The sequence below is a fragment of the Danio rerio genome, chromosome 16 (genome assembly GCF_052040795.2).
Source record: "Danio rerio strain M-AB ecotype USA chromosome 16, GRCz13ab, whole genome shotgun sequence".
Taxonomy (NCBI): Eukaryota; Metazoa; Chordata; class Actinopteri; order Cypriniformes; family Danionidae; genus Danio; species Danio rerio.
In genome coordinates this window covers 56,641,896-56,666,760 of record NC_141036.1, presented here as the reverse complement: position 1 = coordinate 56,666,760, position 24,865 = coordinate 56,641,896, and the positions used below count along the sequence as shown (strand labels likewise).

General features: G+C 37.9%; 1 protein-coding gene across 4 annotated transcripts in view; it reads right to left on the bottom strand.

Moving 5' to 3' along the window:
- Positions 1–24,865, bottom strand: part of iglon5 (IgLON family member 5) — a 390,249-nt gene that overhangs the window by 74,755 nt on the left and 290,629 nt on the right. For 3 of the 4 annotated variants that reach the window (XR_015510457.1, NM_001017775.2, XM_087285731.1), the window contains 1 exon segment: positions 8,411–8,492. Coding sequence is in view for 1 of the 4 variants with exons in the window: in NM_001017775.2 (NP_001017775.2) it covers positions 8,411–8,492 (82 nt within the window). In the remaining 3 variants the exon portion in view is untranslated. 4 annotated transcript variants of the gene reach the window in all.

Genomic DNA, 24,865 nt, shown 5'->3' with positions numbered 1-24,865 from the left:
AAAATTGCACCAGAAAGGATTTATACACGTACAAATGGTCTACAAACATGGATAAACCACCACTCGTTTGCTTCAGGGTTTTAAATGTGCTTTATTCAATTCATGGCAATAAAACGGTTAACAATGAAAAGATGGCTTTGAATGAACCCATAAAAAGCTTTTGTCCCAATGTCCTGGCAGTCGTGTTCAAATCTTTGGCTGGCACTGTACGCTTTGCGGAGGATGCAATTTTTTTATATTGCTCTGGAGATCTGCCCTCAAAAAAAAAAAAAAGCTTTTTACTTCATCCAAAAAGTGATTCACGTTTGTTAGTGAGTAAGCCCTCTTTTAGAACATTTAGACTTATATAAATTATTTGTCATGAGGTAATATGGATCATGCTTTGAAGCAACATTGCGTGGGTGCAGATTGGATATGAGTACTATAAAAAAACACTGCAAATTTGATGTGCTTTTATTTTAGATTTTTTATTTCAACATTTATGTTTATCTTTGATCCTCAGGTGGCATGGTGACTCATGGTCGTTAGCACTGTCATCTCACAGTAAGAAGGTTGCTGGTTCGAGTCCCAGCTGGGCCAGTTGGCATTTCTGTGTGAAGTTTGCATGTTTTCCCATGTTAGCAACCCAAGCTCATTCTGAAAACTTAGTCCCGCGGACGTTTCTGGAAACAGCGGAATACGTCCTGGCAGGTAAATTCAGTGAAATCCGAAAATGCGGTAGAAAAAAAAAATCAGGGCTTTTCTTTTTTTAGGACAGCTTTTGTAAACTGTCGCTCGGGTTTAGGGAAGCGGTTGGGTAAAATTGGTTGGGTTCAGGGAAGGAGGAGGGCGGGTCAGCCGATTGGCCGGTCGCGCAGTCAATCATCCGGTCAGTCGGACAGCGGCCTCTGGTGGGTTCACGTGAGAACAGCACGGGCGCGAACTGCGCTCGCGTGAGGCGTTTGAGATGCGAAAAAGCGCACAACAGCGGCCTCTCGCGGATTCGCAAAAACAAAAACTGCAGCCGTACGTACCCGCCGGGACGTATTCTGCGATCTCCAGAAACGTCCGCAAGACTACGTTTCCACAATAAGCCCGGGTTGCATGTTAGCATTGTTGATGCCAAATTCTGACCCTACCATCCCAATGTTGCAGCAGAAATCGAGACTCATCAGAGCAGGCAACGTTTTTTCCAATCTTCTATTGACCGATTTTGGTGAGCCTGTGTGAATAGTATCCACAGTTTCCTGTTCTTAGCTGACAGGAGCGGCACCCGGTGTGGTCTTCTGCTGCTGTAGCCCATCTGCCTCAAGGTTGGACGTGTTGTGTGTTCAGAGATGCTCTTCTGCAGAGCTCAGTTGTAACGAGTGCTTATTTGAGTTACTGTTGCCTTTCTATCAGCTGGAACCAGTCTGGCCATTCTCCTCTGACCTCTGGCATCAACAAGCCCTTTGCGCCCACAGAACTGCCGCTCACTGGATATTTTCTCTTTTTCTGACCACATATTTACAAAGTAAAGATCGGAGGCTATAAATGTGGCAGTAAACTTAGAGATTATGGCGCATAATATAAGCATCATTTGCATCCAGTCACCAGATTGCTAATTAAACAGTCGGATTTGAGTGGTTTTGTCAGTAGAAGCCCAAAAGCTTCTCTACACAGTGACTAATTGAGTTTCAAAAGAGACTTTGCAAAAGCTGACAGTGATAAAGATGACTGAAAGCATTTCAAATGAAAAACCCTGCCATACGAACACAACACAGTGCTGGAGATGCAGTTAGCTGAAGTCTGTCAGAACACATTCACTTCACTGCTCATAATCGCATCTTTTGCCTGCTGGCATTTGTAAATAATGCACAAATGCAGTTCTGAGCCTGGTCGATTCTTTGCATCAAGTATCGCCAGCGTTTAACAGCATGTCTGAGAAGCAGATGTAGGAAGCAGCATCAAAAACGGCAAGATAAATAAGGAATAAAAGTTGCTGTCGCTAAATAAACACCACGTGCAGTGAATGCAGTTCACCTCTAGATGTCACTGCTCTGTTCTGCTCTTTATATTCGGAAATCGTGACACAATAAGGCTTAAATATCACTCACATTCATGTCAGCTTTGACTTTCAGCGTATCAAACTGTGATATCACATCAATTCCCATTCCCGGAGCAGTTGTGTGGAATAATAATATGGTGCTTTTGAGAATATGAACCCCTGACTGAAGGTTCACGAGTTCAATTGCTGGCTGATAGACTGAAGGCAAACCATTTCTGCCTGGAAACTGACTCACACATGAGAGTGAAATTAAAATATTAAAAAAAGTCTAAAACATTAGCTAATAACATTGACCGTATTTATTTTCATTGACTAACCTTCACACATATAAACATATATCATAATGTATTGTTCATAGTTTGGTCACATATTAATGTGATTGCTACTGTATGTAATTTACACTCACCGGCCACTTTATTAGATACACCTGTCCATATTTATCGTTAACGCAAATTTCTAATCAGCCAATCACATGGCAGCAACTCAATGCATTTAGGCATGTAGACATGATCAAGATGATCTGATGCAGTTCAAACTGAGCATCAGAATTGGGAAGAACTATCGTGTAATTTTTTAAATATTTGTCAGTTTTCCCGAAGCAAATAGGAAAAATACTAATCAAACTGAAATAAAATGTATTTATTATTTTGTGCAATATGCAGTGGCGCAGTGGGGAGTGCTGTCACCTTACAGCAAGAAGGTTGCTGGTTCGAGCCTCGACTGGGTCAGTTGGCGTTTCTGTGTGGAGTTTGCATGTTCTCCCCATGATGGCGTGGGTTTCCTCTGGGTGCTCCGGTTTTCCCCCACAGTCCAAAGACATGTATTACAGGTGAATTGGGTAGGCTAAATTGTCCTTAGTGTATGAGTGTGTATGGATGTATCCCAGAGATGGGTTGCAGCTGGAAGGGCATCTGCTGCGTAAAACATATGCTTGATAAGTTGGCGGCTCATTCCGCTGTGGTGACCCCAGATTAATAAAGGGACTAAACTGGAAAGAAAATGAATGAATGAATGAATTTTGTGCAGTTTGTATGTGTTTAGGCATTTATGGACAGTTTTGGTCTGGAAAAATGCAAGTTATTTTTGCTGATTTTTATTTCCTTTCATTGACTGTTAGTTTCATATTTATTTATTGTGAATTTTAAATTCTATTTTGGCAGAAATGTTTTTAGATCTTTATTTTTAGTCTTAGTTTTGTTAACTCTTAGGTGATTTTAGACATTTTAAAGAGCCCATATTATGGGTTTTTGAAAATTCCCCTCCATGTAGTGTGTAACACAGCTCTAAGTGAAGTGAAGTATCCAGCTAAGGCTTAAATCTGTAAGAATACAGTGTTTAAAACTGTTGATTCATCTATAAAAGAGTCGACTCATAGTGCTTCAAACGAGTCGCCTTGATACCGACTCATTAGGTGTTTCGCCATGACGTACGAACGAAACCAAGTTATTCACGTGCACGCGCAAACCCGGGAGATTTCAAACCTGAGGCCCCGCCCTCTGACGCAGAAACCCAGACACACACACACACCCACAAACACACGCACACCCACAAACACACGCACACAAACATGCCGGTCGATTGAAGTAACACTGCAGATGGACATTATATTGAGTCTCTACCCAAAGATGAAACATCAGCATTATAACCAAGCAGTTGGAAACTTCTGGAAGCTACATGCTACAAAGAATACTTCATCTGAGTTTGTTAAAGGAAGGATCAGTAAAGAGTAACTGATGGACGTCAGGATGGGTTTCTTCCATTTCTCAAGTGTAAGTACGTGCGGTTAAAGTTGTTGCCTCGTTTACTCTAGCTTGCAAATGTATTTAGTTGTGATTTGTTACTTGTAACCGCGTGTACTGTATCAGGTTAACTGGATATATTATCTTATCGCGTGCAAAGTCACGTTAAAAACGCGACGCGTGCTGCTTTGTTTATGGAGCTCCGTGCTAGAGTTCTGCTCCCGCGATTTATTCGGAAATTTATTCCCGCGCCGCAGAAATCTGGCGCGGGGACAGCCGCGGGAATAAATTTCCGAATAAATCGCAGGAGCGGTCGGTAACGGGTTTAATTTGGGACGGGAGCGGGCTGTCTAGCAATATCACGGATATTGCTATGCGAATTAGAAAGAGAGAGTCTGCGTGGTGCTTGTGTGTGTGTTAGTGCGCACGCGCGCGTATGAGAGAGAGCGAGAGAGAGAGAGAGAGAGAGAGCGAACGAACGAACGAGCTTTGGACAGCTTGGCTGTCTGGACTGTATACTGGGTGATTTTTGGTTGTGTTCTCCGCTCTAGCGGGACCGGGCGCGGCAGGCAGAAAACGGAGCGGGTTCTCAGGCTAAAACCTGGCGGGTGCAGGCGGAAGCGGGAGCGTTGTCATCCGGAGGTGTGTGTGTGTTTTTGTGTGTGTGTGGTATGGCGAGTACACGACTGTCTCCTTCGTTCGGTTATCCGTGGCACTATCCACTCGCCATAGTGTGGCAGCTAAAATCCACGTCTACACTATGGAGCGTGTATGAACTGTGATTACTTTTTAAATTGCTGATTAGCTATTGGCCATTTCCCTCTCTGACTGAAGGCAGTCGACCAATCGCGACAGACTGTCATCGGTCCAATCAGCGCAGATTAGCTCCGCGCTAAGGAGGGGTTTGGGAACAAATGAATCACTGGACGATTCATACAGGAGTCGCTGGGATAATTAGCTAAAAATAAATGCAGATTATAAGACCATGAAAGTGTTTTTTGACCTTGCATGCATATTAGACTGTTGTTGGAGACCCTTACAACCAGGATATGACTCTATTTCATGTATAATATGGGCTCTTTAAGGTGATAAATGCAAGTTATTTTTGCTCATTTTTATCATTGACTTTTAGTTTCAGTTTTTTATTGTGAATTTTAAATTCTATTTTAGCAGACAAATGTTTTTAGATCTTTAGTTTTAGTCTTAATTTTGTAAACTCTTAGGTGATTTTAGACGTTTTTGAGGTGAGAAATGATGATTATTTTTGCTAAATATTAATTTATTTTAGTTTTTCAGTGACTGTTGTTCGGTTTACTTTTAATTTATTGAGAACTTTGTTTATTTTCTAATAAAGAAAATGTTTTAGACCAACACTGTAGCTGTAGTTTCATTCTAAGTTTAAGTTTTGTGAGTGTTTTGGCATATTTTTGGCACTGGAAGACAATTATTGTTTTTGCTAATTATGATTTTATTTTAGGTAATTTTTCAGTGACTGTTGTTAGTTTCGTTTTGTTTGACTTGTTCATTTATTGTGAGTTTTTAATTGTATTTTAATTGTACTATTGACCAAAAGTTCTAGTCTGAGTTTGAATAAAATGACAGTACTCATCTGTCATTTTCCTGTTGCTGCTGGTGTTAGTCGTGTGCTTTGTGTGCATTTAGGCATTTCTTGGACAGTTTTTGCACAGGAAACCATCACCTCTGTCTGGCTACACTGCAGGTGCATTGTGGAGTCACCTCAGAACCACACTCTCTCCTTCCAGGACGGTAATGTTATCAGGCAAGTGTCCGAACCCAGCCACCTGAGCTTCGTTTTAGTCTTAGTTTTGTAAGCATTCAGCTGTTTTTTGGGGGCTGGAAAACAGTTACTATTTTTAGCGAATGATTACTTTATTTCTGTTTTTCAGTGTTTTCAGCTTTACTTTTTCATTCATTGTGCATTTATTTTAGTTCAGTTAACAAAAATGTTTTTGACAAATAGTTTTATTTTTATGAGTGTTTTGGCAGTTTTTGTGGATTGAAAAACAATTATTATTTTATTTCAGTCTATCTGGCAAGGTGTGATGCGGAGTCACCTCAAAACCACACTCTTTCCTTCCAGGACGGTAATGTTGTCGGGCAAGTGCCTGAACTCAGCAGCCTTTTAGTTTGTGAGCGTTTAGGTGGTTTTTGGACATTTGTTAGGACTGGATAATGATTTATATTTCTTACTAACTATTACATCATATCAGTTTTTCAGTGTTGTTAGTTTTACTTTTTCATTTCCTGTGAATTTTTAGATTTATTTCAGTTAAGGAAAAATGTCTTAGTCTTAGTTTTGTGATTGTTTTGACAGTTTTTTTGGACTGAAAAACAATTAATATTTTATTTCGGCTAGTGTTTCACTGACTGTTGTTAGTTTTGTTTTGTTAAATTTTTTAATTCATTGTGAATTTTTCATTCTATTTTCACTATTGTGCAATAGTTTCATTAAAATTACCTTGAACAGTACTCATACGCCATTTCCCTGTTGCTGCTGGTGTTTGTTGTGTGCTTTGTGTGCATTTAGGCATTTCTTGGACAGTTTTTGGGCAGGAAATCATCAACTCTATCTGGCAAGTTTTGATGTGGAGTCACCTCACAATGCTCTCTCCTTCCGGACAGTAATGTTGACGGGCAAGTGTCCGAACTCGAGCTTAGTTTTAGTTTAGTAAGCATTTAGTTGTTTTTTAATCATTTTTGGGTAGGAAAATTTTATTGTTTTGGGAGTTATTACTTAATTTCAGTTTTTCAGTGACTGTGACAATTATTATTTTTGCTAATTGTTATTTCAATTAATTTTTCAGTTTATGAACTTAGTATCATTTAAAATGACCTTGAACAGTACTCATACGCCATTTCCCTGTTGCTGCTGGTGTTTGTTGTGTGCTTTGTGTGCATTTAGGCATTTCTTGGACAGTTTTTGGGCAGGAAATCATCAACTCTTTCTGGCAAGATGTGGTGCGGAGTCACCTCACTCTCTCCTTCCAGGACGGTAATGTTGTTGGGCAAGTGTCCGAACTCAGCCGCCTGAGCTTAGTTTTAGTCTTACGTTTTAGTTTTGTAAGCATTTAGGTGTGTTTTTCAATCCTTTTTGGGCAAGACAATGTTATTATTTTGGGAATTATTACTTTATTTAGCTTTTTTAGTGACTGTGACACTCATTTTTTTTTGCTAATTATTATTTTATTTAAATTAGTTTTTCAATTTATGTTATTAGTACCGTTTAAAAAGACCTTGAACAGTACTCGTATGCCATTTCCCTGTTGCTGATGGTGTTTGTTGTGTTTTCTGTACATTTAGGCATTTCTTGGACAGTTTTTGGGCAGGAAATCATCAACTCTATCTGGCTAGATGTGATGTGGAGTCACCTCAAAACCACGCTTTCTCCTTCCAGGACGGTAATGTTCTTGGGTAAGTGTCCGAACTCGGCCGCCTGAGCTTAGTTTGTCTTAAGTGAGTCTTAAGTTTAAGTTTTGTAAGAAGTTAGGTGCTTTTTTTTTTCAATCCTTTTTGGGCAGGAAAATGTTATTATTTTGTGAATTATTACTTTATTTAGTTTTTTTTAGTGTCTGTGACAATTATTATTTTTGATAATTATTAGTTTATTTCAATTAGTTTTTCAGTTTATGATGTTAGTATCATTTAAAAGACCTTGAACAGTACTCATACGCCATTTCCCTGTTGCTGCTGGTGTTTGTTGTGTGCTTTGTGTGCATTTAGGCATTTCTTGGACAGTTTTTGGGCAGGAAATTATCAACTCTATCTGGCTAGATGTGATGTGGAGTCACCTCAAAACCTCACTCTCTCCTTCCAGGACGGTAATGTTGTCGGGCAAGTGTCTGAACTCAGCCGCCTGAGCTTAGTTTTAGTCTTAAGTTTTAGTTTTGTAAGCATTTAGGTGTGTTTTTCAATCCTTTTTGGGCAGGAAAATGATATTATTTTGTGAATTATTACTTTATTTAGCTTTTTTAGTGACTGTGACAATTAATATTTTTGATAATTATTAGTTTTTTCAATTAGTTTTTCAGTTTATGACGTTAGTATCATTTAAAAAGACCTTGAACAGCACTCATATGCCATTTCCCTGTTGCTGCTGGTGTTTGTTGTGTGCTTTTGGGTGGTTTTGTGTGCATTTAGGCATTTCTTGGACAGTCTTTGGGCAGGAAATCATCAACTCTATCTGGCTAGGTGTGATGTGGATTCACCTCAGAACCACACTCTCTCCTTCCAGGACGATAATGTTGTCGGACAAGTGTCCGAACCCAGCCACCTGAGCTTAGTTTAGTCTTAAGTTTAAGTTTTGTAAGAAGTTAGGTGTTTTTTTTTCAATCCTTTTTGGGCAGGAAAATGTTATTATTTTGTGAATTATTACTTTATTTAGCTTTTTTAGTGACTGTGACAATTATTATTTTTGATAATTATTATTTTATTTAAATTAGTTTTTCAGTTTATGATGTTAGTATCATTTAAAATGACCTTGAACAGTACTCATACGCCATTTCCCTGTTGCTGCTGGTGTTTGTTGTGTGCTTTTGGGTGGTTTTGTGTGCATTTAGGCATTTCTTGGACAGTTTTTGGGCAGGAAATCATCAACTCTATCTGGCTAGGTGTGATGTGGAGTCACCTCAAAACCACGCTTTCCCCTTCCAGGACGGTAATGTTGTCGGGCAAGTGTCCGAATTCGGCCGCCTGAGCTCCACTGGGCCCTGCCAAAGAAAACCAGAGAGGAGACAGTAAGCAAAACAGCAGTTTTTCCAGCAACAGAAGGTCCACTCGATCCCCAAATCCCCCGGGCGGCTCGTCGGCTACTGAGTACCTCATTGATCCTGGTCAGGCAGGATTTGTTTTTGTGGTTTCGCTTAGTTATTTGCTAGAAGAGAATAATAAGAGCGCAAAACGCCAGCATGGAGCCGTCAGCGCTGACCGTCAGCGGGCCTGAATAATGATTGGGTTGTGCCCCGTGCGCCGCCTGGCCGTGCACTCGTTGAACAGACCCGATAATGAGCCCGGGGAAGAGGATCCGCACGCAAGCGGCAGAGCGTGAAATGAAGCCACTGCAATGCAAAACACACACACACATACACTCACACAAACACTCCCGTGCATAAACGCTGTCACTTGTGTACAAACACATACACGTGTGTTTTCATATGCACAAATAAAGCCGCACACAAGACTCATACTGGGATGTGAAGGACATCAGAGGAAATGTGAATTTGCTCGGCCTTGTTTGCAGGTGGCACCGATTCCTTTTTAGTTTTTTTTTTCAAACGCCATTCTTGTTCTTATCTATTCAGGGGTTTGCAAAAACACGCTCCAATTTCCTCTGCAAACAGAGATTAGCGTGCTACCGCTGCTAGCCCTGTCAATGCGGTTACAGTTAAGTACATCTAAAAGAAATGCCACACAAATATTTGCACTACCCAAGATGAACTTTAAAACAAATATACTCATTTAAGATAGTTGCCATGGAAACATTTCACATGTACTGTAATGTAACTTGATGTAAGTAAACTACAACTGAGATGAAATGGTATAAAAACAATATGAAAGTTAAAAAACACTTCAAAATAGGACCAAAAACTACAAAACTATGCAAGTGAGGCTAAAATTACACCGGCCAACCCCATTTGATTTTGTAATTTACTATTTGTAATCATTTTTAGCAATGTTTTTGTGGCATTTTTATTTTCAGATCTTAAGATCAGGTGTTGAATTTTTCTTTTTTCATCAAGATTTGTATTTGTTCTATTATACTGTAGCTTAAATGGATTCAACAGATTTTGATAAGAATGAGAAGGAAATCATTAGCAAACAAAACAAACTATCAAATATAACCAACTTATGATTGTAGTTTCTCAGGTACATGACTTAATATTTCATGATCATTTATTTCTCATAGCTTTAGCATCATATGCCATGATTCCACTTTATTTACCAAAATTGAAAGACAGATTTTTCAGAATTTATATTTATATCACATAACATGCCAAACTATATATATATATATATATATATATATATATATATATATATATATATATATATATATATATATATATATATATATATATATACAGTTGAAGTCAGAATTATTAGCCCCCCTGTTTACAGTTTTTCTCGATTGCTTGGATGCAGTTGTCTACTGAAACTCCACCTTTTCAAAACAGTTAACACACAGCCCTAAACAGCAGTACCCATTGGTCAAAATGACACATTATGCTTGCAAAAGGCACATATCGTGTCAAAACATTTAAAATACGCAACAAAAGCTAGTTTTACCTTCAAACAACACAACTTGCAAACAGGTATATGAGCTCTTTCAATTAATCATTACACAATGGACAACAAAATACAAAATGCAGAAGTCAGTGCACCAACATTGCTTGTCATTGTAGCCTATTGCCAATGCCATTTGTTGTCTCTATTTGGGCTGTCAAATTTACCTTTTTGCAAATAATTGGATCCAGAATAAGAAATGCTTTGATTAAATTTAAATTGAAATGATTACAATTTTCAAACTGTGGCTGAAAACTAAAATACTGTAAAAACAGACAAACGTAATAAAATACTGTAAATATTAAAGAAAACACATTTAAACCAATTTACAGTCAAATCTATTGGGAGTATAGGACATAGCCACTATTGACCTCCTCCATCCATGCTGGCACAGAACAAACAGACCTTCCACCGTTTTTAATGTTTGCAGAATGATGGCTAATTGAAGATTTGTGTTAAGGAGTATCAAACCGGTGCTTCAGTGATTTCATACTGATCTTGGTAGTTTCTAATGGTTAGGAATAGATGGTTTCTGTTTGGTTACCATAGCTAAAACAATAGAGTTTGGACTGCTTGAATGACATCCGTGTTAACTGTTTTGAAAAATGGTGAGGAAAATGTGTCAACCCAATGAGAAAGGGTTTACACATTTGCAAGACATGTCTTCTGCTCTGCTGGGATAGTGAAAATAAAATGAAGTGGAACCTAGTTTATTTAACCAGGTCAAAGCAAACAAGAAAAACTGTATTTTTTCCCCAATTTCTGTTTAACGGAGAGCAGATTTTTTCAACACATTTCTAAACATATTAGTGTTAATAACTCATCTCTAATAACTGATTTATTTTATCTTTGCCATGTTGACAGTAAATAATATTTGACTAGATATTCTTCAAGACACTTCTATACAGCTTAAAGTGACATTTAAAGGCTTAACTAGATTTAGGTTAATTACGCATGTTAGGGTACGTCGGTGGATTTGAGACGCGGAGAGGAGCTGACCACGATGGCAACGACGACCGGGTTCGAGTCCGGGGAAGAGCGGTTCCAGAAATCAGGTAAGACAAAAACAAAATCCAAAAAATAAAAGTGAACGAGTTCGTAACAGGGTGAGGATGTGGTGAAATCCGAAAACATGGTAAAAATCAGACGAGGGCTTTTCTTTATCTGGACGGCTTTTGTAAATTGTTTGGGTTTAGGGTAGCAAGCGGGCGGGCGGGTCAATCGGTAAAACTGGTAGGGTTTAGGGAAGGAGGAGGAGGGTGGGTCGGCCGATTAGAGGGTCGCCAGTCAATCATTCAGCCAGTCAGACAGACGGTCACTCAACAGCGACCTCCAGTGGGTTTATGCGAAAATGTTTGCGCCCGAGAAAAACGTTCGAGATGCGAAAAAGCGCACACAGCGGCCTCTCGCTGATTTGCAAAAACTATATTTCGCAGAAATGTCCACGGAATTACGCTTTCAGAATTAGCCTAGGTTTGGATTTTCAATTATTGACAATGTTTTCTTACAGGAACATGCATTAAATAAGTTACTGGCGAGTTACTGATGTGCGTTAATGTTGCAGCAACGGCCACTTTAATTATGAGATTAATTTATTTATTTATGTGAAGTGAGCAGATGTAAACAGGTCCTAGAACTCAAAATTGTGTCGTATTTCACAATTGTTTACATTTCTATGCACTTGTCAGAAGGCCGGGAACACACGCAGAAGCTGTCACAAACAGAACCACATGCGTTTTCATAAGACAATACAAAGAAATCACACTGTGCTTCAGGACATCAGAGAGGAATTGTGAATTCGCCGGGCCTGTTTGCAGGTGGCACCAACAACGTCAAATTCCTGTTTAGTTTTTCAAACGCCATGCTTGTTCTTATCTATTCACGGTTTGCAAAATACGCTCCAATTTCCTCTGCAAACAGAGATTAGCATGCTATCAGGACTGAGGCCTCCCTCTCTCGCTTAGCCACGTCAACGCTGCCAAAATGCCAGCGTGGCGCCAGCGTCTTCTAGTCCTGCTCATAATCCCTGTCATAACCAGCACTGGCCGTAATATCTGCCGGCCGGCATTGGGTCGTCCTGCCTGCAAGGTTTAATATGGGAAACACAAGTGCATTGGAGAGTTAAGAAGCAGCCGGAAGGTCTTGGTGTTTTAACGTGCATGCGGAGCCAGCGAAGCGACAGCTTGCCAAGAGTGATTGGAGAGAGGAAGACAAAAGGAGACGGCGGATTTTAAGCATGTGATGGCCAAGCGCTGGGCCTTTTTTAATTTGAGAGCGAGCCACGACGGAGGCGCCCCAAATTGCACAGAGTAATGAAAAGGAGCCTGGGCTGCATTGTCATGCGCGCCGCAGCATCGTACACAAATTGCATAAAGCTGCTTTGCATTATCCGCCGAAGTGACCAGCTATGGCACTGCTAAATTAAGTTTTCTCGACTTGCGGCACACAAGGGCACAGACTGATTTAAATCAGAGTAATTGCTTAATCATCTTTCATTATTTTCATTATTAATCATTCTTTATAAGTGCTTCCGTGTGCACATTTCAGCTGGTGTGTTTTTTTATGCTCGACTTATTCTGTATGAATTCTGCAATTGCTTTTTATTCATTTCATAAGAAATAGAAGGTTAAGTTGAGCTTAGCTTGCATTTTGCAATCTATATAAAAATCTTTGCACGAAAAAAAAAATTGCATATAGGGATGGTATACAGTTTGACCCAAAGAACGACCAGTCTGTCAGATGAAGAAGAGCCGAAGTCAGAGATTTGAATAAACAAATCAAGTTTGCTGAAGATAGTTTACAGCAGGCGTGTCCAAACTACGGCCCGCGGGCCATCTGCGGCCCGCAATAAGTTTTGTGGCGGCCCGCGAGGCTTTTTATAAATATCTATAGAATCTGGCCCGCTATACAAAAATTAACGTAATTCAATAAATAACCACCGTGTGTCGCTATTACATGCATTCAATTAATCAGCTTTTTTATATTCTTGTTATGATCTATCTATCTATCTATCTATCTATCTATCTATCTATCTATCTATCTATCTATCTATCTATCTGTCTATCTGTCTGTCTGTCTGTCTGTCTGTCTGTCTGTCTGTCTGTCTGTCTGTCTGTGTGTCTGTCTGTCTGTCTGTCTGTCTGTCTGTCTGTCTGTCTGTCTGTCTGTCTGTCTGTCTGTCTGTCTATCTACACACAGTTGAAGTCTGAATTATTAGCCCCTCTTTGATTTATTTATTCTTTTTTAAATATTTCCCAAATGATGTTTAACAGAGCAAGGACATTTTTACAGTATGTCTAATAATATTTTTTCTTTTGGAGAAAGACTTTTGTTTTATTTCGGCTAGAATAAAAAGCGGTTTAAATTTTTTTATGAACCATTTTAAGGTCAAAATTAGTAGCCCCTTAAGTCTTCAGAAAAAAACATTGTTATAAAATAACTTGCCTAATTACCTTAACTTGACTAGTTAACTTGATTAACCTAGTTAAGCCTTTAAATGTCACTTTAAGCTGTATAGAAGTGTCTTAAAAATATCTAGTCAAATATTATTTACTGTCATCATGGCAAAGATAAAATAAATCAGTTATTAGAAATGAGTTACTAAAACTATTATGTTTAGAAATGTGTGGAAAAAAATCTTCTCTCCGTTAAACAGAAATTGGTGAAAAAATAAACGGGGGCTAATAATTTAGGGAGGCTAACAATTCTGACTTCAACTGTATATATATATATATATATATATACACACACGTGTCTGTGTGATGTATGTAAAATTTGGCCCGCGACAACGTTTGTTTTTTTGCATCTGGCCCTCGGCCCAAAAAGTTTGGACACCCCTGGTTTGCAGTTTCATCAGCAAAAACCAGCTTCAACACTCGCAATGAGTTCCTAGGCCGCTCTGCTTACAATCACCAATCAATAGCAATTATACTCTCACATAGTCATTAACTACGTCACACATATAGGTGTTGTAACCTGATTGGTTAAAACACAGATAGACTTGGAAAATTTCCACATGGGGTTTATGCGTATATTCTGTACAATATCTTTAGCATAAAAGTCAGACATGCACTAGACTTTTTTAGAGCTGACTCCAGACCTGTGAAATGCTAAACCAGGGACACAATAGACGCAAGAGACCATCTGTGTTGAAAACTCAAGGATTGTTTCTCGTACGTTCAGCTGTGTTTTCAAACTGGTTCAAGACTGCTTTCCATCAACAGTCTGCTACAACAGGGGTTCCCGAACTTTTCAGCCCGCGACCCCCAAAATAACAATGCCAGTGACTCGCGACCCCCAATATCCTCTGAGGTGGTTATAAATACAGAAACCTTGCATGCAATGACGCAGACACACCAATTAAATTTGTGTCAGTGCTTAAAATGTGCCAGAAAGTATAACCTGAAGTTATAAAATCAAAATGCATCTGACGCTATTGCTGCCTTTAATATAATGTAATTACCCCAGGGGTTGCAATCCAATAGAACTATAAGCTACTATAGTAACTATATAGTATATAGTAACTATAAACAACTATTTTTATTTTCAGTATAGTTATGGATAAAATATGTTAAATCTTATGGTTTAATAAAAATAAATAGATTTTTGGAAATCACCAGGCGACCCCGCTTCATTGCCCCGCTTTGAGAACCACTGTGCTACAACATCCTCACTACACACAGTGTCTATCTACATAAGAAGAATCTCTTTAAAGGAATAAACCTTAAAATAGCAAAATCCTTTTAGACAGCATTAACTCATAGGAATAACAATAGAAACAGTTGCTTCCAGTCCTCAGTTCCAATCAAGGTCTCCATGACCTCTGACCTAGTTTGGTGGTTTCTGAAAATAGTTATAAAGAGACAGGCAAATGCACCGAACATTCTTATATTAAGCAACGTATTAACTTATTCATTAATTAAAATCAATTCAAAGTTAAATACTCATTCAAATAATCAAATAATTATATTTAATAAAAATAATGAGAAACAAGATGATGAGAAAAGGATAAATGTTGATTCATGCTGAGATGGATTGGAAGGTATAAATCTGAATTGTTCAGTATATTGTACAGTGTGCACTATATATAGTTCTGAAAAGTATAGATGGAATGTATTGAAGTATGGAATACTTGCATGATCTATTAGGGCTAAATACAGCAATAGAGTAAAAGTCAGAATTATTAGCCCCCCTGTTTATTTTTCCTCCAATTTCTGTTCCACAGAGAGCAGATTTTTTTACAACACATTGCTTGACATAATATTTTTATAACTCATCACTAATAACTGAATTATTTTATCTTTGCCATGATGACAGTAAATCATATTTGACTATATATTTTTCAAGATACTTCTATACAGCTATACATTTAAATGCTTAACTAGGTTAATTAGGTAAAGTAGGCAGGTTAGGGTAGTTAGGCAAGTTATTGTATACTGTATCATTGCAACTGTATTGCACAACAAAAATTACTAACATTTGACAGTTTCTTATTTTATGCTGATGTGTGTTTAATGTATAAAATATTTCATGGTCTTGCACCACCACACCTCAAACAATGTGTGATTGTCGGCAAGGACAATATAAGACAGACTAGGTCATCTGTTAGAGGTAATTGTTCAGTTAAACTTAAGAGAACTGCTTTTGGACAATCAGTTTTTTTCAGTTAAAGCAGCAGAAAGATGGAATAAAATACCAGTGTATATCAGAGAGAGCAGCACTTTTAATAATTTTAAAACTGTTCTTAAAATCTGGCTAAAACAAAATCAAATATGCAGCCACTGATTTGATTTCATTTTATTGACAATGATGTATTGTATTTATTGTACTGTAAGTGTATATTGTATTTGTTATACGTGTTAAATTTGTTACTTCCTGCCCAGGGACTACAGATGTAAATTAGCTTTATAGCTAACTCTGGCACAACATGTCATGTTGTACATTGTCCCTGTATAAATAAATAAAGTAAATAAAATAAAAATAAATGGTTTGTTTCGTAGACTACTGAAAAAGAAATAGCCTAAAGGGCTAATAATTTTGTCCATAAAATGGTGTTTAAAAAATTAAAAACTGCTTTTATTCTAGTCGAAATAAAACAAATCAGACTTTCTCCAGAAGAAAAAATATTATCAGACATACTGTGAAAAATTGCTGAATCTGTTCAACATCATTTGGGAAATATTTAAAAAAGAAGAAAAAATTCTACAGTGGGTTAAAAATTATGTACATATTATAGGCTAATATTACATATATATTTACCCCTAAACCCAACCATAACTGTAAATTATACCCAAAATCAGAGGGGAATTAATAATAGTTGGATTACAATCATTCACCAAATCAATTTTAAAGAATCATTCATTCAAAATAATCTTATGTCAAAAGGAAAAACAAGATTTTAATTGCCCCAGATTTTGCTTACCCCATTGGCAGATTATTTTGCTTGTTTTAAGAAAAAAACTCACTTAATATTGGCATTTTATTTCTGAAAACAAGACTATATGTTTTGCTTGCCTAGAAAATGCTTCTTGATATAAGAATTTTTAGACATTTGTACTAGAAACAAAACAAAAATCTAAGTAAGAAAATTTTTTTTTTCAGTGTATTTAGTTATAATTTAAAAACCCTTTACTCACCAATATTAAGGCAAGGCAAGGCAAGTTTATTTATATAGCACATTTCATACACAGTGGCAATTCAAAGTGCTTTACATAGACAAGAATAAAAGAAACAAGTAAAATAAAAATAAAAACAAATAATAAAAATGAGTAAAAAAAAGCATCAAACAAGTAAAATGTGATATAAAAGAATGAAGGAATATTAGGCTACATGTTTTTTTTTTTTTTTTTTGTGGAGGAATATTATTGAATCCACTGTAAATGGCTTTAGCGCAGACCTGCTGTTACGGTTTTATTAAGTTGTCTAGGTAAAATAAACGTAACACTTAAAATATAAAATTATTACTGAGTAGATGGATGGAAAATACACCAGGACACAAAATTTACATTCAATTTGTTTATTTCTCTTACAAGGAGAAGAAAAATGAAGCCAACAAAAGAGAGGCTTACACGTGTGCGCTTTGTACAATGTATATGTAATAATAATAATAAGAAGAAGAAAGAAATACAATCAAAAGTTTTAGGGGAAAAAGGAACTAGAGTGGCGCCAAAGCAAAGAACTAAACAAAACCAAAAGCCACCTAAACTAGAACACAAGACCCCCCCCCCCCCCTCTAAACTTACTAATAAAAATAAAAATGTGAAAAAGAAACCGAAATCTTCAGCGTTTGCGACGCCACACATAAACTCCCTGAAATAATAAGCAAAAATACAAAATGCGGCGCTCATCCACTTACTTAGTGTTTCTGAACATTGGTCAGGATGGTGCGTCCAGCAGCACCAAACACCCTTTCACTGCTGCTGCTACAGGCCTACATGCATAGATCTGATCTGGCTAATTTAGCAACTTTGGGGTAGGATTGTTTGTTGTTTTACCAGCCAAGAACATCCACTTCATTTTCCATGACAGCGGTTTCAATGTAGCGAGTGGCCTCGTCATCTTCCCTTTCAGCTTTCTGTACATGCCTTGCTGTTTAGCGCTCTACCGTAATATGCAGTGTATGAGTGATCGCAGAAATACGCAGCTAGAATGACAGGTTCTTTCTTTACTGCACTCAAAAAAAAAATTGTTGAATGAACATGATTTAATCGTGGCACCCTTTATGCATCCAATCCAATCAAGTAAACCTGAACTGCTTTGAACATGTTGTATGAACACAAAGCACATTTGTAGATAAAACATGGTTTCAATATGTCAGTCTAACTTCTTTGCAACTAATTGACTCAAAATGTTTGTATTGTGTTATTCTAATTAAAATTATTTTAATTTACTCAATGTAACACTAAAGCTTTACTTTAACAAAATTATGTGTTGTTAAATTAGCTAGTAAATTTCTGGTTCAATATTGTTGTTTAAATTCATTCATTCATTTTCTTGTCGGCTTAGTCCCTTTATTAATCCGGGGGTCACCACAGCGGAATGAACCACCAACTTGTCCAGCAAGTTTTTTACGCAGCGGATGCCCTTCCAGCCGCAACCGATCTGGGAAACATTCACACACACAACGGACAATTTAGCCTACCCAATTCACCTGTACCACATGTCTTTGGACTGTGGGGGAAACCGGAGCACCCGGAGAAAACCCACACGAACGTAGGGAGAACATGCAAACTCAACACAGAAACGCCAACTGAGCCGAGGTTCGAACCAGCGACCCAGCAACCTTCTTGCTGTGAGGCAAACGTGCTACCAACTGCGCCACTGCCTCGCCCTGTTGATTAAATTACATTTTTTAAATTACAATACTATGAAGCAAGATTTAAAATTAAGTAATTCAACACAAAAAGGACAGAAAACATGTTATATATATATATATATATATATATATATATATATATATATATATATATATATATATATATACTGTATATATATATATATATATATATATATATATATATATATATATATACTGTATATATATATATATATATATATATATATATATATATATATATATATATATATATATATATATATATATCTTTTATTATAGCCTTTAGCAGGCACCAATCACATTTAAACAAATTTCTTTTTTAATATTCTGATACAAAATGTTATATAATATCCAAAATTGTAATATGTAATATGAAATGTATAAGAAACATTTAGCCAACAACATAACATGCATAACATTCAAGCTCTTGGGAAAACCAATTCCCAAAATGAGCCGAAAACACGCGGTGATACTTCTTCTTGTTGTTTTCGTATGGTGACATCCAAACGCACTACCGCCACCTACTGATATGCGCGAAGTGACTCTCCAGAGTGAGAGTTGTCGATTTGAAGCGTCTCAGTCTCATTGAATCAACATGTTCTGATCAAATTCATTTGATTATTTCTTGATTCAGTTTCAAATAACATGAATTAATCATTTAACATACGTAAACTTGATTTGTTCTTTTAAATCTGACAAATTTTTATTTTGTAAATCCAATACATGCCTAGTTGATTTTTTGAGTGTGGTGGCTGGCCTCATCCAAGTCAAAATTTGCTCCTTTTGACTTCTCCGTCATCTTTTCTTTCACCTTTGCAGGGAGAGAATTTAATGTTGGAACAAACGATTTGATTACTATTTCGCGCTAATCGAAATGCATCACATGACTGTTCATTTACTGCGCAAGCAAAGCCCGGCTCGACCCCTTCTAAAATGATAAAAATCAAACCCGAACCCACCCGAACCCATCGGGTCTCATTGGGTTTGTGCAAAGATCTTCAGCTCTAACTCCCATCCCGCAAGAATCCCACGGGAATCCTGTAACCTGTTGGATTCCCGAAAAAAATGTCATCCTCAGCGCGAATGCATTTGCTATTTAAACAACGTGCGCAAAACGTTAAAATTACTGTTGAGCTGGTCTGAAAATAGCAGCAAATCGCGCCAAACATGTCTTTTTGCACCTCTTTACTTGCGTATAAATTAAAAAAACAGTTCTGAAAGCCAAAGGAGGTTCTAGCAACGTGTACCTGATAAAGAGACTAGCGAGTGTATGACAGCACATCCTGTGCAGTAATCAGCACGCAAGTATTGCATTGCAGACATCCCTGAAATTCTCTGGCCTAAAAGCGCACAGTTGCTATGCACACCAGGACGCATTTTCCTCCTACTCTCCGAGAAGCCAAGGTTTCTTCTCCTGTCGAGCTTTGTTCTTGATGTATGAAACAACCTTGTAGACATCCTGACAAATAACAGCACCGTTCAATGAATCCGGCATTAAACTTAAAGCAATTCAACTCAAAAATCTCCTCCGTTTACTCATTTCCGCTTCTTCTCTTTACACACACACACACTCCAGCATCAAACAGATGATGCATGCACGAGGAAAAGTCCCAATGCATTATGGGGAAGGTTATAAAACGGAGGGGGTTATTCCCAATTCCCTTTTCAATTCTTATCTTCACAGCTCAATTGGCACCTCGGATTTTAATACCTGGCAGGTTCTGCTCCCCAGCTTGGCGTTTTATATCTCTAGCTGGGTCAACACTCACACGCCGCATGCACAAATACGCTTGATTATGAAGTGCTCTATGCTATTTTCGCTCTGTTGTGCAAACCACATCGGTCTTTTCCCAAGGTGTTCCCTGCAGGAATGAGACGGTGGGGCAGGTTTGCTTACTAGGTGAAACACTATTTAGGTGAGAGTGAAAAATGCAGCCGCTAATAAAACAAACGGATGGTGCAATTAAAGAGGACGTTCCAATAAAAAGGCAAAATGCCATCGATGTAAAACATAAATAGATGAAGGATGAAGATTGCGGAGAGTTTCACCATCTATGCCGTGTCAAAACTAGAGGCGTGAACCTATACTGGTCTCACGGTTCGGTTCGGTTATGATTATCATGCCTTTGATTCGGTTCAATTCGATATCTCGGTGCATTGACGATGCTTTCCATATACAGTGTTATATTTTAGGGGGGAGGATATAACCAGCTGTCTGTATAAACCAAGCGGCAACCTCCCGCTCTCCCTCAGGAAGCCAATACGGAAGTAACTAAAACTGCAATTCATCCAAAATTCCGCTAGTCCTGGCCGCTCCTGGCTCCAAAACAGAGCAAATTTCAATTGAGCCCACTGTTAGAATGGCCAACTTTACAGCAGAAAAAAAGGTGTTTACAGCCTGGTACAAAAAAAGATTTTGGTTAATACAGCTAATATTACTCTTCATGACAACTGTGAGGGGGATGAAGTTTTTTATAACTCATCTGTTTCCTTTATATTAAGTTATATTAAGTTTGCATAATTAAGGGCGTGGCCACTTGAGTGACAGCTAGGTCTTGTCGGTCGCCGTCACATCACCTCAGCTGAATCCTGCATTTTAGCCACTGAACTCGGCATATTTATCGTATTTCTGTGTTGTTTTATGTGGCTTTACACAGTCAACTGCCTTTTGGACTTGTTTCCTACAATTATTTGATGGAATGTCATGCTGAGTGCACGTTATTGTGCTCACAAACCATTCACGTGGCCTCCGTTTCCCATGTGAGTAAAGTTATATACTTATATACATCTCTATACATGTATTCGTTTTATTTAAGATCATTTATCGTTTTTATTTATTTTTTAGAGCTGTAATGCACTCCAGAATCTGACGGATTGATTAGCTGTAGGCTCTAGAACAGTCATCTGAAGCGTTGTCATACAGTGTTATGCTGGTCTTACAGTAACTAACACAGACTATATCTGAAGTGTTTGGAAGTAATTCACGTTTTCCTCCTGTTGAAAAACGTCATAAGAACAATGTTTAGTGGCTCAATGTATTACAGCAGTGTTTTTAAAAGTCTAAACTCTTTATTGATATAGTATACAACCGAGCACAAGTGGTCAGAATACAAACGAGTCACAGGTGATAAAGTATTACGCGTTTTCCCAAAGTAAAGTGTGTCTGAACCAGGTCCAAGCAAACTGTCAGCAGGTGTCTGTAGCTCCGCTCACTCTCCGCCTCTTTGCCCTTGTTTGGTCTCCCGCCGTGGGTGTGATGACGCGCAAACAAAATGGCGACGGTTGGCCACGCCTACTTGTGGCTTCTTTTGCGCTCTTTAGAAACCTATGGGTGACGTCACGGATACTACGTCCATATATTACAGTCTATGGTATAAACACACAGACACACAGCACCACACTGTCTCTCATTCAAACACATACACAAACATAGACAGCACCAATCAAACAAACAAACACACACACACACACACACACACACACACACTTAAGCCCTCGAAATAGGGAGAGCTCGCGAAGAGCGGAGCAGAAAAACTAAAAAAAAAAAAAACACTTTTCCGACGGTCCCTTACTTAGAGCTCCTCTCAGCGCGAGCTCTCCCGGCTGAACACATAGAGCGAGTGCTTAAACGGAGCAGTGCTCGTAATGTCGAGCGAAAAAAAAGAAAGACAGCTGTGAAACATATCCAGCTTTGTCTTTTTGTAGGAAACACACTTTAGATCTTTTTAGGGTAAGAGTTTTTTGAGTTATTGCCGTCTATAACTGAATGTGTGTCAGGAATATCGAAAACAAAACCAACTGAAGCGCGCTCATTTTCCTGGATATACAGCGCCCTTAGCATTTGCCTATGGTGCCTATGCCACGGTCCGGCCCTGAGCTGGCTGAGTGTTGTAAATACTCGCGCTTACCTCCCTCGCGGCAGAGCGCATAGTAGATAAATGACGTCAGTACATAATAACCGGTTATGATTATTACTGAACCAATACCGAATTGTCCGCGTCTGCATCGCGGTGCACCGAAGAAACAATTGATTTTGACACCCCTAGTCAAAACTCAATCTGGATCCCTGCAGACCAAAGACAGTGAGTGGAAACAGCATGCCAGAACTAGGGGTTGCACAGACTAGTCATATTTAATGCTCTAACTATTGATGTTTGATTGATTTCGGCTAGACCAGCGTTTCTCCGTTTCAAGTTTCGTACTCTACTTTTTACACATTAAAAAAAGATATTTCTGCTTTGTTCAAACTACTTACATAGAATGAGCTGAAACAACACAATTCAAGAGTTCCCACTTAGATATGCTTGGCATTTAAAGCAGGTTTGGCATGTTGTCCCGGGAGAGAACCCTAAGCTCGGAGATTTTTGAGCCCAGGGCTCCCGCCCAGCCAATAAGCATATCAGGGGATCCGAGATCAGGTAGGTCTCGATAGCTCCCCCTTTAGAAAGGGGAGAAAAAGGAGGAGATGGGGTGGAAGGGGGGATTCTTCCAAAACGAAGATAGAGCAATAAGGAGAAAGTGATCCATTTATATTAAGCTAGGATCATTCTGATTGGATTATTACTGATTATGTATGAGTGGCCAGCAGTGCTCAATCATATCACGTGCTCCTCCCGAAATTAGTTTAAGAAACTTCACTTCTTGAGTGTTTTTGGGACAACTTAATTGTTTTATTTTCAATCAAATATTAATCAGTAAGTAGCTTAATTCCTTCATGTTATCCCAAAACAAATCAAGTGTGTGGGTCCCAGCATTTTTTTTTACAGTGTGCTGCTGCTAAACTCCTTTAAAAAAGGTCATTATGTCTAGTTTTTGACTGGGAAAAGTTAAGAAAAAACACTTGAGATAAGATTATTATTATGTTAGCATTTGTTTCATTTATATTTATTATTATTTTATATTATTTCAATTAGAATTTATGATGCACTTCAAAACAATAAAGTGCTAACAATAAAGGGTACAAACAAAGCACACACTTAAACAAATACAAATAAATGAAATTAAATATAAAATAAATAAATAAATAAATAAATAAATAAATAAATAAATAAATAAATAAATAAATAAATAAATAAAAATAATATTACACTTAAAAAAATTACAAAAACATCCACACCATTTATATTATCCCAGCACAAATAAATTAAGTTAACAAATGCCATCGTCCATCGCTGAGCCGGCAACGCGATTCTCCGCCCCGCCCCCATTGCAGCAGCAACCCGCTTGCGAAAAATACACACTTAGACCCCGTTTACACTAATAAATCTTAGTTTTAAAATGGCATTTTAGAATGAAAACAATCCACATCCACACTGGTGTTTCACCTAGCATTTCTGAAAATATCTCCTTCAACATTATACCGCTCAAACCGCACATCACGTGACCACACTAAAACTCTGTCATGCCCTGCAGTGTATGCGCCCTTCTGAGCAACCGGGCAGTCTTGAGCATAAAACCCCAGAGAGCAGTGCACATCAGACAGTTTCTCAAGGATGTAACGTGATATTTAATTAATATAGTCTCTATCTAGCGACTCTTCTGACTTTTGAATCTATCAGATAACGTGTCATAGTGTCAGTACACTGCTTCAAGCTTTCGCTTTCACGCTTCTACCTAGTAATTTAAGTGAAAACCTCAGATATTGTTGGTTGGTTGCTTTTGGTTGGGCGCCTTTTTTACCAACTAAGTTAGTCGACGCCATTATAACGACACAGATCACTCTGCCTATTCATGCCAGGCAAAAGTGATTGACAGGTGGTAATGTGTGTGCAACTTATCTTTATTTATTTATGATTTGGTTGGGGTTAAAACAAAGACTGTGCAGGTCAGGTGGATGAAACGGTAGGCTACACATAAATTATTTGTTATGAATGAATGAATGAATGAATTACTTAGAATTTATTAATTCGCCATTTCATTGTTCATCATGATGTTTCACATTAGACATCGTACGATGCCAAATTGGTCGACATCGTCCAGCCCTATAAACAAATTTAAGTGGATTAAACATAAAACAATTATGTTGTTCCAAAAAGCCCATTTTACATATGTAGTTTTAACAAGAAGCAAACTATTTTTAGGGACAACTTAATTGTTTTATGTTCAATCAACTTAATTTGGTAAAAACATATAAGTGAAATTCCTTCATGTTGTCTCAACACAAATGAATTGTGTGGAACCCAGCATTTTTTATAGTGTACCGTGCTGCACGTCTTGTAGGCATGTTTGTTCTATACAATTAGTGCCCTGCAAAGTTGACTTGATTTCAGTTCGGAGGGAGCATAAATGTTTCATTTAAATGTTATTTTAGTGTGTGATATGTGAAGTCATATTGCATTTATTTATAGAGGTATAGTCATTTATTCATTTTCTTTTTGGATTAGTCCCTTTATTAATCTGAGATCACCACTGCGGAATGAACCGCCAACTTATCCAGCAAATGTTTTATGCAGCGGATGGCCTTCC